At 51.6% G+C, this 15,413-nt stretch overlaps 1 protein-coding gene across 1 annotated transcript in view; it reads right to left on the reverse strand.

The window, feature by feature from the left end:
- The window catches only part of ITGB5 (integrin subunit beta 5), a 108,366-nt gene that overhangs the window by 24,152 nt on the left and 68,801 nt on the right, over positions 1-15,413 (reverse strand). Inside the window, exons 9-10 of the mRNA XM_070406395.1 lie at positions 14,505-14,639; positions 7,786-8,215 (exon numbers count right to left, since the gene is read on the reverse strand). Of these exons, the coding sequence (XP_070262496.1) occupies positions 7,786-8,215; positions 14,505-14,639 (565 nt within the window). The remainder of the gene's footprint in view (positions 1-7,785; positions 8,216-14,504; positions 14,640-15,413) is intronic.

The raw sequence follows: 15,413 nt of genomic DNA on the forward strand, positions 1-15,413 counted from the left end.
AAAAAAAAAAAAAAAGACCGTATCCTTTTATGTAATGATGTTTACTTTGAATTTATATTAGTTCACACAAACACTCCATCCATGCTTTTGTTCTGGCCCTCCGGTCCAGTTTAAGTTTGCCCACCCCTGGGCTAGGGTGATAGGAGGCCCCCTCCTGTGGGTCAAAGGGCAACAGGTAGGGCTCAGAAAGGTGCCCTGGAGAGAAGAATAAAAACTCCCAGCAGGTCAGACTAGCTCAGAGCAACTTCCAGACACCCAGGAGCAGCTGGATCTGGGTGGAGTTCTTAGGTCAGAGTTCTGAGAGTCACAGACACTAACCCCGCAGGAAAACCGGGCTCCAGCCAATCCCGCCCCACCCCGCCAGAGGCACTGAGCCACAGAGGCCTGCAATCAATGATGTCACAGTTTCCAAAATCAAGACCAAATTTAAAGTGGCGGCTCAACACCCAAGAAATGGAACCAAAAGGACCTTAGAAACAACTCTCTCAGTCACAGAGGTCTCCCATGTTTTCAATTTAAATAAATATGAAAATTTTTCTAACATGTTCTTCTATAATATCAAAAAGCTACCCCTGGCCTGGTTTTCTCAGTGGTTAGAGCATCAGCCCACAGACCAAAGGATTGCAAGTTTGATTCCTGGTCAAGGGCACGTACCTCAGTTGCAGGTTCCCCATCCTCCGTAGGGGTGCAGGTGGGAGGCAACCAATCAACGTGTCTCTCTCACGTGGATGTTTCTCTCTCTCCCCCTCCTTCCTCCCTTCCATTTTCTCTAGAAATCAATGGGGGGGGGGGGGCGGGGGGGGATATCTTCCAGTGAGGATTAAAAAAAAAAAAAAGAAAGAGAAAGAAGCTTATACCACCCAAATCTATACATGACATTCACATGTGTTCCTAGGATTTTCCTATGCTTTTGGAATTTCATTATTTCCTTCACAAGCCAAACTTCATGACCTTGAGGACCAGGCCTGAAGTTCAAAGGCATGCATAGAGTCCTCCTGCTCCCATACTTCCCTTTCCAAGTAGAGAGAGCAGGGCAGTGAGGTGAGATCCCATGCTTAGATTACCCCATTTTCACAATCACTGGCGACCTGTTGCATAAGATGTTTCTAAAAACAAGATCTGAGCAGTGAGCAAGAGCAGTAAGAAAATTCCATCCCCAGAGCTAAGTTCGGAGCACGGAGCAGGGCAGGTTCTCAAAGCGGCTTCCCAACACTTCCTGTCTCATATACATCTGGATGGTGAGGGGAGAAGCTTGAAGGATTCAGATCCTCATTCCTCAACCCCAGGAAGCTTCTGAGAAGTGGAAAATTCCAGGGGCCACAAAAAATTAGAAATTAATTCAAGACCACAAGCAACTCCAACTCTGTACCCACGGCACCCAGTACCACTTGGCCTATGAGGGTTGCTCACTGAGCTCTTGTGGACTGAGAAGAAAGCAGCAACCTACCGAAAACCAAGTGGCCCTCAGTGCGAGATCACTGTTTCCATGTCTGTGGCCTCACTGTCTAAGATCAGATACTTATTAAACTTGGGTTTTTCCAAAGAGCTTTCTCTAACGACAAGCTGTGGCAGCTAGCTGACTCCAGATCTAAGCAGCCCAGCTCGCTGGTTTATGTGACTGGTCTGAAAGATGCATTGTGTCCTTATGTGACGGGGGCCTACATTTCGGGTCCTTTTTGACTTTCAATTGAACCTGAGCAATGTCTGGATACAGATGTTATAGTTAGAGAATTCCTGACATGGATACCCATTGAGAACTTTCAAAACCAACATGTTTTGATGCCATGAATCTCTCTGATGCTCATCTGTGTGTAAGAAAATGTTCTTCCGGGAAGGGGGTGGGCAGGTAATAGCCTTTATGGGATACCCTTGGGGAAGAGGCAGTGTGCCGGAGGTTTCACAGTAGGGCCCTATTTGATGCTCACGACAATCCTCTGGGGCATCTGTCAGAGAGGGTCCACGGAGAGTCTAAGGTCACAGGCAGAAGGGCACTGCCAGGCTTCAAGTCCAGATGTGAACATGCCCTGATCCTCAACCACTCTGTTAAATGCTCTTTGGTGGAAATATCTCGAATGGGTATATTATTCCTCATAATCATAGTCACTGAAGAATTCTGTCACACATTCTGCTCTCAGAGCCACCGTATCCTCAGTCCTCCAAAATGGAATGTGAGCCCTGCGGCCTCTGCTGAGATGTAGCATTTACACCCCACCAGGCGAGGACACCTGCTGCATAGCACAGCCTCTGAGGGAGAGGGGTACTTTATCTAGAAAAAAAAATACATATCCTTTGCATCCTCGTATTTATAAATAGCAGCTGGTAACCATGAACACACTGAGCAGAGATTAGTATTTGTGGGAAGAACTTTCTAGGCCTCCCACCTGGGGCACACAGTGGGAGCCATCCCACCAAGAAGCCCCTTTCCTGGGAAATAAAATATGTCCAATCTTGGTTCATTCAAAAGGTACTTGGGGCCCTAACCGGTTTGGCTCAGTGGATAGAGTGTCAGCCCACAGACTGAAAGGTCCCAGGTTCGATTCCGGTCAAGGGCATGTACCTTGGTTGCAGGCACATCCCCAGTGGGGAGTGTGCAGGAGGCAGCTGGCTGATGTCTCTCTCTCTCATCGATGTTTCTAACTCTCTATCCCTCTCCCTTCCTCTCTGTAAAAAATCAGTAAAATATATATACATATTTTAAAAAAAGGTACTTGGGGAGTCCTCTGCCAGGGAGCCACACTGGAGACGGTCCTGTGACAAGTCATTTACAAAACATGCACTTTGCCATGGACTGACAGAGGTGGAATCTGTGCCCATAGACTCAGCAATGGCCACCGGGCTGCGAAAATTGCCTTTCTGAAGAAAACAGTACAAATATGGTGAGGCGTTCTTTTATAAACATGTCTGGATAACTGTGGCCACAGGAAGTGTTTCATTGGCAAGAATCAAGAAGTCCAGAACCAGGCCACACTGCCAGAGGCCCTTTTAACTGGGGAGGGTTCGCAGAGCCTTGTGAGCCTTCTGGAAACCATCGCCCTGGCCCGGAGCTTATGCTTAGGTGCCGGCTCTGCCTCTAGAACTGACAACACCAGTGTCACTGTGTAGTTCTCCTTTTTTTTTTTTAATGTTTGGGAGAGAAATGCAGATGCCTCTTGACCTGTCACATATTAAAGGATATTATCTATATAATATATCTCTATACTGGATAAACTGCCCAAATAGCCTGTTAGATGCAGTAAAATATATGAGAATTTACTTAGATTACTTTGGGGACCTCACAGTCACATGACCAAATGGGTGCTGTTAGGAATCCTATATCCGAATTGTTTTAAATTCTCTCAATATGTGAACCCCAAGAAGCAGGCTGACCATCAGCAAGTAATTCATTATACCCCAGTGCGGTCATTTTAAGTACAGAGACTCAACAGTTTACCATAAAGGAGTAACTCGAATCACAGGAAATGCACTGTTTGGGTGCAGAAACCAGCAAAGAGCAACAAAGTGTGAGCAATAATATTTTATTGCAGTAAAAACAGCTTCCCATGTTCTACCAGCAACACTTTACGAGGCTCAAGAGGACAGAAGCCCTCCCGATGGCCCTGGAGCTCGCTCTGCACACACAGGAACCGTCTGTGGGCAGAACCCTTCCCTTCTCCGAGTTCTGCTGCCTCCAGAAACCAGAGTGAGACACACCAGCCCTGACTGCCCACGTGTTCCCGGGACAGTGTCACAGAGCAACAGCATGGTTGTCCAACTGCTTCCAGACCTTAGTTTGATCTGCCTCACCGCTAACTTTTATGGTGTGTAACCTCCTACAAACCTGTAACTGCTTGCATTTCCCCCTCGGTCCTGGCTCTGGGTGGGGGAGCTGGCGGGGGGGGGGGGGGGGGCCGGCGGACTCTAAGCCTTTCATAGACGGAAAGACCAGAGAGAAGTGGAAGGAGCTGTCCCAGCAGTTCTGGCCCTGGCTCTAACTCCATCTCCATCTGAAGAAAAACCACAACCACAGTCCCCTTGCCCGACGGGCTGCAGGGCCCAGGGGTGAGGAAGACTGAGAGAACGCTGATGTCAGCTGCCCGGGAGTCTCTGAGTCAGCATCTTCAAGACCAGAGTGGTTATTGGGAAACAGAATTCTCCCACAAAAACCCCACATGGAGCAGCAGCCCAAGAGCTCAAAACCAACACGCACAACCCCAGAGTGGGGCTGCAAGCCCTTGGCCACGGATGCAAAGGAACCGAGAAATGGAGACCCTCCCACCCCCGCTCACAGCCACCTCTGTAAGGAACGGAGAGCTGGGAGCTGCATGGATGCTCACGGAGCCGCTGCCTGGGCGTGTTATGAAGTCCTGCCCGGAGCTGACTCCTTTCAAGTCCTTCCTCAGTAACCAAAACAACAGTGAGCTCATTCCAGAAACTGCTTTCCCCAGGAGGACTGGGGAAGCTTTGCGTTTCAACCCGTTGTTGCTTTAAAGTGAAGGATTTGGAAAGGAGGCTCACCGGGGATGCGATGGGATGGAAAGCGTCAAAATGGCCTGGTCGACGATGGAGTAAAATAACTGAACTTCCGTGCTTCTTAGGATATGATAGTATGGGGGAGGGCGCGAGGGAGCAAGACACGAAACTGTACATGGCCACAGACACACACGAACTTCGAAAAAAGTTTAGAAGGAAAAATACTCAGTCTTAAAGCATGAGTGATGGAATTATGAATATCTTTCTTTCTCTTCTTCAGAACATTCCAGACCCCAGCGGGACCCTCCACCCAGCTAGTCATGCTCTTGACTGCGCACACGTGCGCACCATTGAGGGTGAGACAGTCCTTATCTGGCTCACCAGGTGGCCCAATCAGTCCCGTCACCAAGGAGACAGACGGCACAGAACTTCCTGGTATTTTTCCGTTTTCTTGAAGAATATGCATGGCGTTCCCAGTGTGGGGGAAAAGACACCACATGTCAGCAATCCCGGGAGTTAGTGACTTGAAGCATCGTGCATGTGGGACCCTCAAAGGCTTCCCGAACCTTCGTGTCTCCACCGCAGGACTGCATGGAGGGAGGGGAGGAGGGAGGGCACCGGGCTGGCAGACTGAAGGGCAAGACTAACTCGGAACTGTGCGTTCTGGTGGTGGAGCAAAAGAGCTGCGCTTCCACTCAGCTACAGACAAGACAACTCCTGTTTCCAAAGTAACAAGTTCTCACTACTGAGGCCACGCACACCTCATCCAGCACCCGCCCTTCACCTCCAGGCTCGGGGCCCACTCCCAGAACGGGGGCCCTTCACAGAACCGTCACATCTGAGACGGAGAGGAGGCCTCTCTGCGCCTGGGCCGTTTCCTGCCAAGCCCAGGCCCGGCCCTGTGTCTATGCCTTCTTCAATTCTCAGAACAATGCAGAAACAAGGGGTGTTGGCGCGTTAGAGACAGCAGAGCTGAGTCCAGGACAACCCGGCGCAGCAGGCGGATAAGCTGTAGGGACGGAGCGTGCCTGTCGCTGACTTGGAAGCCCTGGCTGCCCGGCAGCGTGGACGCAGCAGCCTCTGGATGATGACCTATCAGAGGATTATTTCTGGCTCCTGAGGGGAAAGGAGTGACAGTTCTGTGAAAATATTTGCTAAAATGTTTAAAAACAAAACAAACACTGCTGAAAGCCAACTGCAGACACTGCCAGGCTCCCTGGAGCTTTTATGGTAGCTGCTCAGGGACTGGAACTCTATCCCACTGCTGGGACTCCAGCCCTGCTGGGACTCTTAGGCAAGCCAGAGATTTACAGGGGGACGTGTGGGGGGTGGCGGGGGTGGGCGGGTGGTGGTGAGGGGGGAAGCCGCCCCTCCCCACAACAGCAGCAGCTGTGTCTCCCAGCGCTGTGTGGCACTGACTCTCAAGGGGGTCAGTGAGCTCTCCTTCTGTGCCAGGCAATGAGCTAGGTGCCTCCTCTACATTCTCCTGTTGCTCAGAACAACTCTGTGCCCACGTGACCCAGCAGCATGTGGTGTTATTGGAATCAGAGCCAGATCTGCCTGATCCTAAGCATGTTTTCTGCTAACCCTGCCGGATCCAGCCAGCTAATCCAATCCATCATCCCTGGACGGGGAAGACTGGGCCCTGTTGCATGTTCAGCACATCAAATCCTATCACCTCTGTGGCATTCCGGTGTCCTGCACTTTCTGGAGCAACTCCAAGTTTTGAACACGTTGGTCCTACTGCACCCAGGGGTGCACTCATGCGTGTCTCACCGTGTGGTCTGCCCTGGGAGGCCCCACTTGCTGACCCGCATCTGTGCAGCCCTCAGCACTTGCTTCTTCCACTCACAGGGACAGCTCATTTACATGTTGTGATTGGCTTCACATATCTGTGCTTTATCTTCCCTGCTGCCCTCTAAGTTCCTCTCAAAGCAACGTTTCCCAACTGGAAGGCCATTCTCAAGGAAGGAATCCTGGAAACAATAGAATCTACACGGAATCCACACCAGGACCCACAGCAGAAGACACTACAGTCCCACCTACAACTGTTCTGCTGCCTCCATTTGCAGGGGCCTCGTGCGGGATGCAATGGCCTTTGGAGACATGATCTTACACCATCTCATCGGCATACAACTCCCAGAATGGGAGCTGCCCAACTGTAATCTCACTGGAATCCATGTAAAGTCCTAGGCCCAGATTTAAAAACCCAAGTGCTCAAACATGACACAATGAAAACTTGGCTGGGTTGTACTTCAAAAACTGTAAAAGCTTCAAATGTTGGTAGTAAAGTTAAAAACAAGCTCAACAGTATAATGTGACTGTTGAACAGGAAAGTGAAGGTATCACTAGGATGTGCTGATGGAAGTGGCCTGGGCAGACCACAGGAAGCAAACATGCCACTGAGCCCTGGGCTGAGCCCGTTACGCAGGACAAATAGCACGCTCGCATCTGGAGAAGGGCAGAGAAACATAAAGACACTCCAGATGTTTGACAGGCTCTCATATGGAGAGAGGATCTAGAATGCAAACCATTGGGGGAAAGTAACTGAGGAACAATGTTTTGTTCAATATAAGAAACTTTCAAACCGTGCCTGTGGGAGGCAGAACACGGCCCCCACAGATGTCCATGGCCTCAAGCCGGAGCTGCGTCTGTGTGACCTGACGTGGTAAAAGGGGCTTCGCAGCTACGATTCAGTCAGGGACCTGGTGGGAGGCTTTCCTGCGTGACCCTTTTAGTGGGAGGCAGGAGCGTCAGAGAGATGTGGCATCTGCGGGCACTGCACCGCCTGCTTGGGAGATGGAGGCGGGAGCTACAGGCCCGGGGCTGCTGGTGGCTCCTAGAAACCAGGAAAGGCCGGGAGTGGGTTCTCCCCCAGGGCCGTTAGGAGGAACGCAGCCCTGCCAACACCTGGAACAGAATAAACCTGTGTTGTCTTCAGCCACTAAGTTACTGGAAACATGTTAAAGCGGCAATCAGAGATGAATGCAACAACCAACACGGGAATAACCACCACCAGCTGCAGTGAGCTCCCTGTCCCAGGAGGCAATCAAGAAGAGGCGGAATGTCTACCTGCCAGGAATGCTGTGCAGGCAAGTCCTGGGTGAGCCTGACAAATGCCTCCAAAGCTGAGAGTCCATCACATGGCGGCGCCTTCTCCTGCTTTTGTATTTGACACGCTGGTCCCCACCCCCCGGCCTGGTGGTGGGCAAGGCTTGCCCTGTTGCCTCCCAGGAGGACAGGGGTAGTAAGGTAAAGCTAGGCTTTGGGGGATGTCCTCACAGCACCTGGGGCCGGGCCTGGCTCAGAGCAAAGGTGCTTGCCCGGGGTGCCTACCTGAGCAGAGGACGCCTCTGTTCCTGGCACAGGAGAAGTTGTCGCACTCACAGAAAGGCCCGTAGATCTTCCCGAACTCGCTCTCGAAGCAGGAGCACTGGCTGCAGCTGCACTGCCCGCGCCCGCTGCACAGCGGCTTGCCCTCCGCCTCACGGCACAGGTTCTGGTGCCCGCTCGGGTTCTCCCCTTCCTGGCACTCGCACCTGCTGCCCAGGTAGCTGGGGTTGCACTCACACAGACCGCAGACGTAGGTCCCGTTCCCGCTGCATCGGGGGCTGTCGGGCTCCTGCCCCGCGCTGCAGCCACACCTGCAGTTGTAGGTGACCCCCACCTCCAGGCTGTCCCGGAACCCCACGGGCCGCAGGGTGAATGTGTGCTCTGTGTGTTTGCCTGGGCAGCTCCGGGCCTCCACCGACACTTCAAAGGATGCCTGGGCAGAAAGAAGAGAGGGGACGTCGTGGGCACGATGAGCCAGGGTATCTGCTTCTGTCCCCCAATCACCCAGGGCCCCGCCCAAGAGCGGTTCCTCTGAGGCCTCAGGGGAGAGCGGTGGCTACGCCCGGCCCTGTCCACACACCCGGGAGGAAGAGGCCCAGTGAGCAAGCTCCTGCACACTTGCCAGGCATGGTGCGTGGTCCTGAACGTTCGTGATCTCTTTCAATCCTCACAATCTTGAGGAAATGGCTTCCATAGGAGAGTAGTAAGACTCATGCAAGGGTTCTTTTCTCCCCTTTCTTTTTACCTATATTCTATCCTCTCCCCATTTCCATTCTGAAAATCTGTGCCAGGCACTGTGACACCTGCTCCCTGAGTGCAGGGGCCCCGGGGTTCCACAGACCCCTCTGAAGAGGTTTCCCCCTGCTGACGAAAGGACAACAGGACACTGGGTCCCTCCCAGCGAACCCGCCTCCTCCAGACACACCTAAAAGGACCTGAGTGGTCCTCACAGCTGCATCTTTCATAATCAGCTCACAACCCTGAGGTCGTAAGGAAATCATTGCTGATGAAATGTGCTACACATGTGGACAGCCTATTTGTTAAAATAGATTTCTATTGATTTTAGAGAGAGGAAGGGAGAGGGGTAGAGAGATAGAAACAACAATGGTGAGAAACATTGATTGGCTGCCTCCTGCACGCCCCCTCCTGGGGATCGAGCCTGCAACCTGGGCATGTGTTCTGACTGGGAATCAAACGGTGACCTTCTGGTTGATGGGTCAATACTCAACCACTGAGTCACACCGGCAGGGCCAGACTGTTTCTTTTTAAACAAAGCATGTAAAGAAGCATTGCTAACCCCTAAGCTGCTTGTGCGTTGCCCTGGAAACAGGCAGCAAGGTGGACCGAGCTGGCAGATGGCGGGAAAGATGCCTGTTAGCTCCCCACTCGGCTGCAATGGGAGGAAAGTGAGGGCACTGCTTGGTGATTCTCCCAGGAAGTAGAGCAGAAGTCTTCCACTCCCTCCTCCCACTGAGAACGGAGCCATGTTTGGTTATATTCATCCAGCACTGCCCTCGGAGCAGGGCACTGTGGAAATCCAGACAGGGATCTGGCACACCCTGACCAAATGCCATCTGAAGTGCTTCTCCCTGAACAGTGGTGCTTCTCCTCTGAATGGTGCTGCTTCTCCCTGAACGGTGGTACTTCTCTTTTGAATTGTGGTGCTTCTCCTCTGAATGGTGATGCTTCTCCTCCAAATGGTGGTGCTTCTCCTCTGAATGATGGTGCTTCTCCTCTGAACAGTGGTGCTTCTCCTCCAAATGGTGGTGCTTCTCCTCCAAATGGTGATGCTTCTCCTCTGAATGGTGCTGCTTCTCCCTGAACAGTGGTGCTTCTCCTCTAAATGGTGGTGCTTCTCCTCTGAATGGTGCTGCTTCTCCCTGAACGGTGGTGCTTCTCCTCTGAACGGTGGTGCTTCTCCTTGGAATGGTGGTGCTTCCTACACAGACAGAGGCCTGGGCCCACTCCAGAAACTGACTCACCATGTCTGGCCCAGATGTCTTTATTTTTCAAGTCTCCTCAGATCATTCTGAAGCTCAAATGGGTTAGCAATCATGTTTAATGATTGTTATCCTTAATCCTATTATTTGGGCTGAGTTTTAAAAAGCCACCAATTACTTGCTTTACAGGGCACACTTTAGGTAATGATGTGTACTTCTGGTGAACACAGAACGTATCTTTCTCTAAATGTTCTACAGATCCCTATCACTTCTGGATCTTTGCTAATTCTAAAAAGCCTCCCTTCAGATACTGTGACGTCTAGGGACACCCGGGGGAAGGGGTGAGGGTGGAGGTGTGAGAGACTGAAGGGGAGGACAGACCCAGCTGTCTAGGTCCTGGAGACAGTCCTGCTGGGCAGCAAGCCTCGGCTTCGGGGAACTCACAGCAGACACCCAGGAGTCAGCATTAGCCAAAGGGGGTCACAGGAGAGGACAGCAAGCTGAGGACCATGACCAGGAGCCAGGGTCAGAGGACACTGGGGAAGCAAGCCAAGCGCAGACAGTGGGGACTAGCCCGCCCTCCATGTCTGTGTGCGAGTGGGGGGAGGGAAGGGGGGAGACAAAAAGAGAGATTGACAAAAGCAAGTTCGGGACTAAGTTCAAGGCCCTGAGGCACAGTAACAAGACGGGGACTCACCGGGCAGTGAAATCTGCCTTACGACAACACACACTGACAGTTCCCAGGTGCCAGGCACCCACTGTGCAGGCATTTCCATGAGCAGGTCCCTCACATGCCCCAGAAGGAGACATCCCATTTACCAGAGATAAAATGGGGTCTCCCCGCTGGGGAGGGTTGGGCCTGTGCTCTCCTTGGCATGTTACCTCCTGGAAGCAGAAATGAGACAGGTGCCCAGTGTCCACGCCTGGGTACAGAGGGAGAGGCAGCCTGGCTCACTGTGGAGACTAGAGGGTGACCCCCAAGGGCCAGAGGCTCCTCCAAACCCTCCTGCCTGGCTCAGGATGGCCCAGGCCTGCAGGTGAGGAGCGAGGGGAGACCGCACCTGACCGAAGCCACCACGGGGACATCGAGCATGCGGAGGTGGCTCCCCTCTTCCGAAGCTCGGGGAGCAGCTGTGACTGGCCCTGTGACCTCCGCTTCGCTGCACTTATTAAATGGAAAGCCCTGCCCTCAAAGGCATCTGTGGGCAGAGGTGGAATAAACTACAGAGGAGTGACCTGGACCAACAGCCAGAGGCATTTAATTACTGAGACTCTGGGAGTGTCCCTCTGTGAGCATCACCTCCCCCAGGAAATCTTGCCTGCGTCACGGGGCACGGTAGCCAGAGAGAGAATGAAATGTCCCGAGTCTTGCCGATGTCGTCGTCCCTGGTTATTCCGGCCTCTGACTGACACTGAAGGCTCTCAGTTCCTGGACTCCCCATCCTCCCACGCAGAGACGGGAGAGGAAGGTCCGGGACCGAGCAGCCCTCCCTCCCGCCCAGTCCTGTTATTCAACCCTCATTGGGATGCTCCCGGTTCCTCAGCAGGGCGGCTGGTCTGACCCACTCTTTCAAACGGGCCACCCGGCCCCCACCCCAAACCCACCCACCCAGGGCTGCCTGCTGCCAAGCCCACCAGGAGCACAGGGAAACAAAGCGCCGGGTGGGCACGGGGTACAAAGCCCGGAGGAGGGACAGGAACGGACAGTGCCGGAAGCTCACTGGGTCCTTTGTACCGGGCGTCAGAGCTCGCCGCACAGGCCGCACGCATGCTGATTTGTCAAGGCCAGTCCATGAGAAACCCGACTCCCAGGGCTGGGCCTCAGTCAGTCCTGGTTGGAGTGGGGTGAGGGGAGGAAAACTGGGGGGAAACCTGAAGTCACTGGAGAAGAGAACCTCATTGGATTGGGGGCTTTCAAGGTCTTATTGATGTAATATTTCTCTTTGAGGACATCCTTGTCCCTCACCCTGCCACCTCTCTGCTTCTTGCCCGGACACAGCCACTGCAGGAAGCAGAGGGAGCAGTAAAGACCCTGCCTGCGCAGTATTGGGCGCATTGCAAATCCCCACGAGACGGTAACTCATGTTATTCCCTCCATGATGAGGAGGCGATGATTAGTGAGATGAGCCGGTTGGAGTGAAAAGACTGTGGTTTGAGTTGCAAGTCCACTGCTTGTTAGCTGGGTGGTCTTGGGCAGGTCATCACACCCCCGAATCTCAGCTGCCGGCAGCAACAGGTGCAGCATCTGAGCCCTACCTGAGCCGCAGGTGTGCGGAAGGAGTGTAAAATCACTCCATGAACTGGGATCCCTGAGTGGAGGCCCCGTTCTTTGTTATCATGCTTTGCCCTGAGACAAGCCCTTTGTAACAGGTACGACAGAGCAGAATCACGGGCACCAAGAGGCCAGGGAAAGGTGATGTCAGAGAGCCCTGGCTTTGAACGTTCACTTTGCTACTCACTGGCTGTGATGTGCTGAGCAATTAACTCGATTCTATGTGCCTCAGTTTCTCTCATCTGTCAACATGAGTAACATTACCTCCCTCCCAGGGAAGTTATTTGACTTGTTCACAAGGATGCCATTAGAAACTGCCAAGAGCTTCCTGAATGAACCCAGGCGTCCGTGTGAGCCGCGCAGCCTCACTCTTCCTCTGCTCCTCTGCATCTGGTCTCCATAAAGGGCCCTGTTTGGGTGGTTTTCACACATCATTGTTTAGCTTTCCTGACCCACTGCACCCCATATTCTACCCACAGATCTATAAAACTCACATGTTTTGGGGTTTGTTTGTTTGTTGTTATTTCTGCCTCTTTCCATTATTCTTAAGTATCTCCTTAGACCAGCAGTCGCCAACCGGTGGTCCACAGACTACTGGCAGTCCATGAGGTCTGAAAGGTTGGCGACTGCTGCTTTAGACCCTGTGACTATGAGGGTTTTGTGTGTTTTTTAAAATTATCTGGATTAATGAGTTAATTTATCAAAATAACATAAATACAGGGTGTCCCCCCAAAAATGTATACACACTTTAACAGCTGATAGCTCAATTTTGAAAATGAAATGTATTTTAATAAACAGTGCTTTTATAATTATTCAAGTGTGTGTATACATTTTTGGGACACCATATATGTTGCTAAACTTGACAAGCATTAAAAATAAAATTTTATGGGGATGGGAGTGGCTGGGGAGGGGTCGATGGAGGAAAAAAGAGATACATGTAATACTTTAAACAATAAAAAAATAAAAATAAAAATTTTTTTATTGGAAGTGCCTCTTTGATTATGAGGCTTTTCCCACCCCAATAGTTCATATATATGTGAAATAATAATCCTTTTTTTTTTTTTTGCTAAATAGGACAGGGATCAGTATTAATTCTATTCTTATTTTTTATTGGTATAGATTAAAGCACTCCCTCCAGAAACAACTTATTCACATAAATAGGAAGACGGGAATAGAAGTTTTGTTACAGCAACATCGTTTTATTCCTGAATGCCCTCTGAGGTAATGCCATAAATAATCATTTTTAATGATATATCTGACAACTTGAGGAGGCCCTCTTTCACCCTTCTTCCTTCCTTCCTTCCCTTCCTTCCTTCCTTCCTTCCTTCCTTCCCTCCCTCCCTCCCTCCCTCCCTCCCTTCCTTTCTTTTAGCAAAGATGCTTGAGGAAAAACCCGTCTTAGAAAAAGATTTGTCACCCAGTCCCTCAAGTCCTTCTCAACATCGACACCATTATTTTGAATTGTCCTTTCGGTGGGGAAAGGCGCCGTGGTCATGTTTGGATCAGTAAGGGTAAGCCCAGGTGCTGTGAAGTGGATGAAGGGCAGTTGTGAAAGGGGAGGGAGGAGAGGACCAACTATGGAATGTGAGAAACCCAGAAGACGGCGGTGTAACCAGCCATGCCCTCTCCCTACGTCTTTCTGAGCTGTTTCCTGGAGTCCACGCTGCCTGCCTGAGCCCAGTGCCCCGTCTGTGTCCTCATCACCCGTCTACCCTCCCTCGAGTCCTTGGTTTGGCACACAGCTGCACATCTTGACATACAACGCTTCTTCCCCATCATGCAGTCACGTCCACTTAGTGCACACAAGGCACCCATGCCCTCCGTTCTGTGAAGTTCTCCATCCCATTTCATCAAACAGAAGAGGTGAGTGGATTTCTTCATATTTTACAGGAGAGAAAAGTGAGGATCCGATTATCCAAAGCATAGAGTGAGCTGTAGAAGACGAGGAATGAGGCCAGGACTCTCAGATCCCTGCCCATATTCTCCCTCCTGATTTCATCCCTGCCCACTGGAAATAATAAGGATGTAAAACACTGAGGGCACAAAGTCAACCTGAGGAAGACACGGGACAATGTACTGAGGCATCTATTGACTGGGGCTTTTTTTTTTTAATTTATTTTTAGAGACAGCAAGGGAAAGGGAGAGAGAAACGTCTATGAGAGAGCAAAACATTGACTGGCTGCCTCCTGCATGCCCCATATCAGGGATGGAGCCTGAAACCCGGGCTATGTGACCTGACCAGGAATCCAACCAGCAACCTTTCGGTGCACAGGACGATGCCCAGCCGGGCCACACTGGCCAGGCCTCGCCCGAGGCTTTTAAACAAATCCATCTGGAACCTTGAAGATGACAACACAGGGCAGGCTCAGGAAAGCCCCCCTAGGCTGATAAGCAGGAAGACAGAATGCAAAACCCTAAAAGAATCTGGTAAGTCACAGAAGTTATCAGAAGCCAAAGAATGATGGCCAGTGCTAACTGTGCCACATAAACGGAGAGGAGAGAGAACTTACCGTGTCCCCGATCTTCAGGCCCTCACACTTCCTCTGGTCAGGGTAGGACACGCCGTCCTGGCAGGTGGCAGTGAAGAAGAGGTTAAGGTCTTCAGGCTGATCCCAGACTGACAGCTCCACCTTAGACCGGATGCTCTGAACAGAGAGAGAAGATGAGGCCCAAACCACTTAGTAATGGCCAGGATGCTTTCCACAGTGGCTCTCTGATGCCCACATGGCGTCCTCTCACTTAGGTAAGAGCCAATGGGCTCATTTTGGTGCCCCTTTCTCTCCACACAATCAGACTGATCTAGCTAAACCTGCCTGAGGTCTCCGCTGGGAGCTCGGAGATGTTGGTCATGGTCCACCTGCCATACGATATTATTATCTGCTTCAAGGGATGATGCTCCAACCTGTTTGCCTCTCCAGCCACCTCTGATCCCACCCTCAGCTTCAGACATGCAGCTCCTCAAACCCTCCCACGTCGCCCTGTGCTCTCCAAACTGTGGGCCTTCACCCATGGACTAACAGTCCTCTGCTCAGTGGCTCCTCTCCTCTCTTCCCCTGGCTGGATCCTTCTCTTCCTTCCAAATCAGTTCAGCAGGCACTTTCCCCTGGAACCGTATTGTTCTTCTGGCTCAACCCCTCCCCGTCAGATGAGAGCCCCCTGCACAAGGCGGAATGGCATTATCAGAGAATAACATCTTTTGTGTGACTTGTGTTCTCAAGACAGTGAGTGAAATGAAAATCAAGCCACAATTTCCCATCAGAATAGAAGAAAAGGAAGGAAGGAAGGAAGGAAGGAAGGAAGGAAGGAAGGAAGGAAGGAAGGAAGGAAGGAAGGAAGGAAAGACTGAGAACATCAAGTGTTAGAAAGGTGCAGAGCAACTGAGGCCCTCGCATCCTGCTGGTGGGAGCGTCAATCGGTAC

This window comes from Myotis yumanensis, unplaced genomic scaffold, assembly GCF_028538775.1.
Source record: "Myotis yumanensis isolate MYYU_CA2020_CCGP unplaced genomic scaffold, mMyoYum1.0.hap1 SCAF_2, whole genome shotgun sequence".
Classification (NCBI taxonomy): Eukaryota; Metazoa; Chordata; class Mammalia; order Chiroptera; family Vespertilionidae; genus Myotis; species Myotis yumanensis.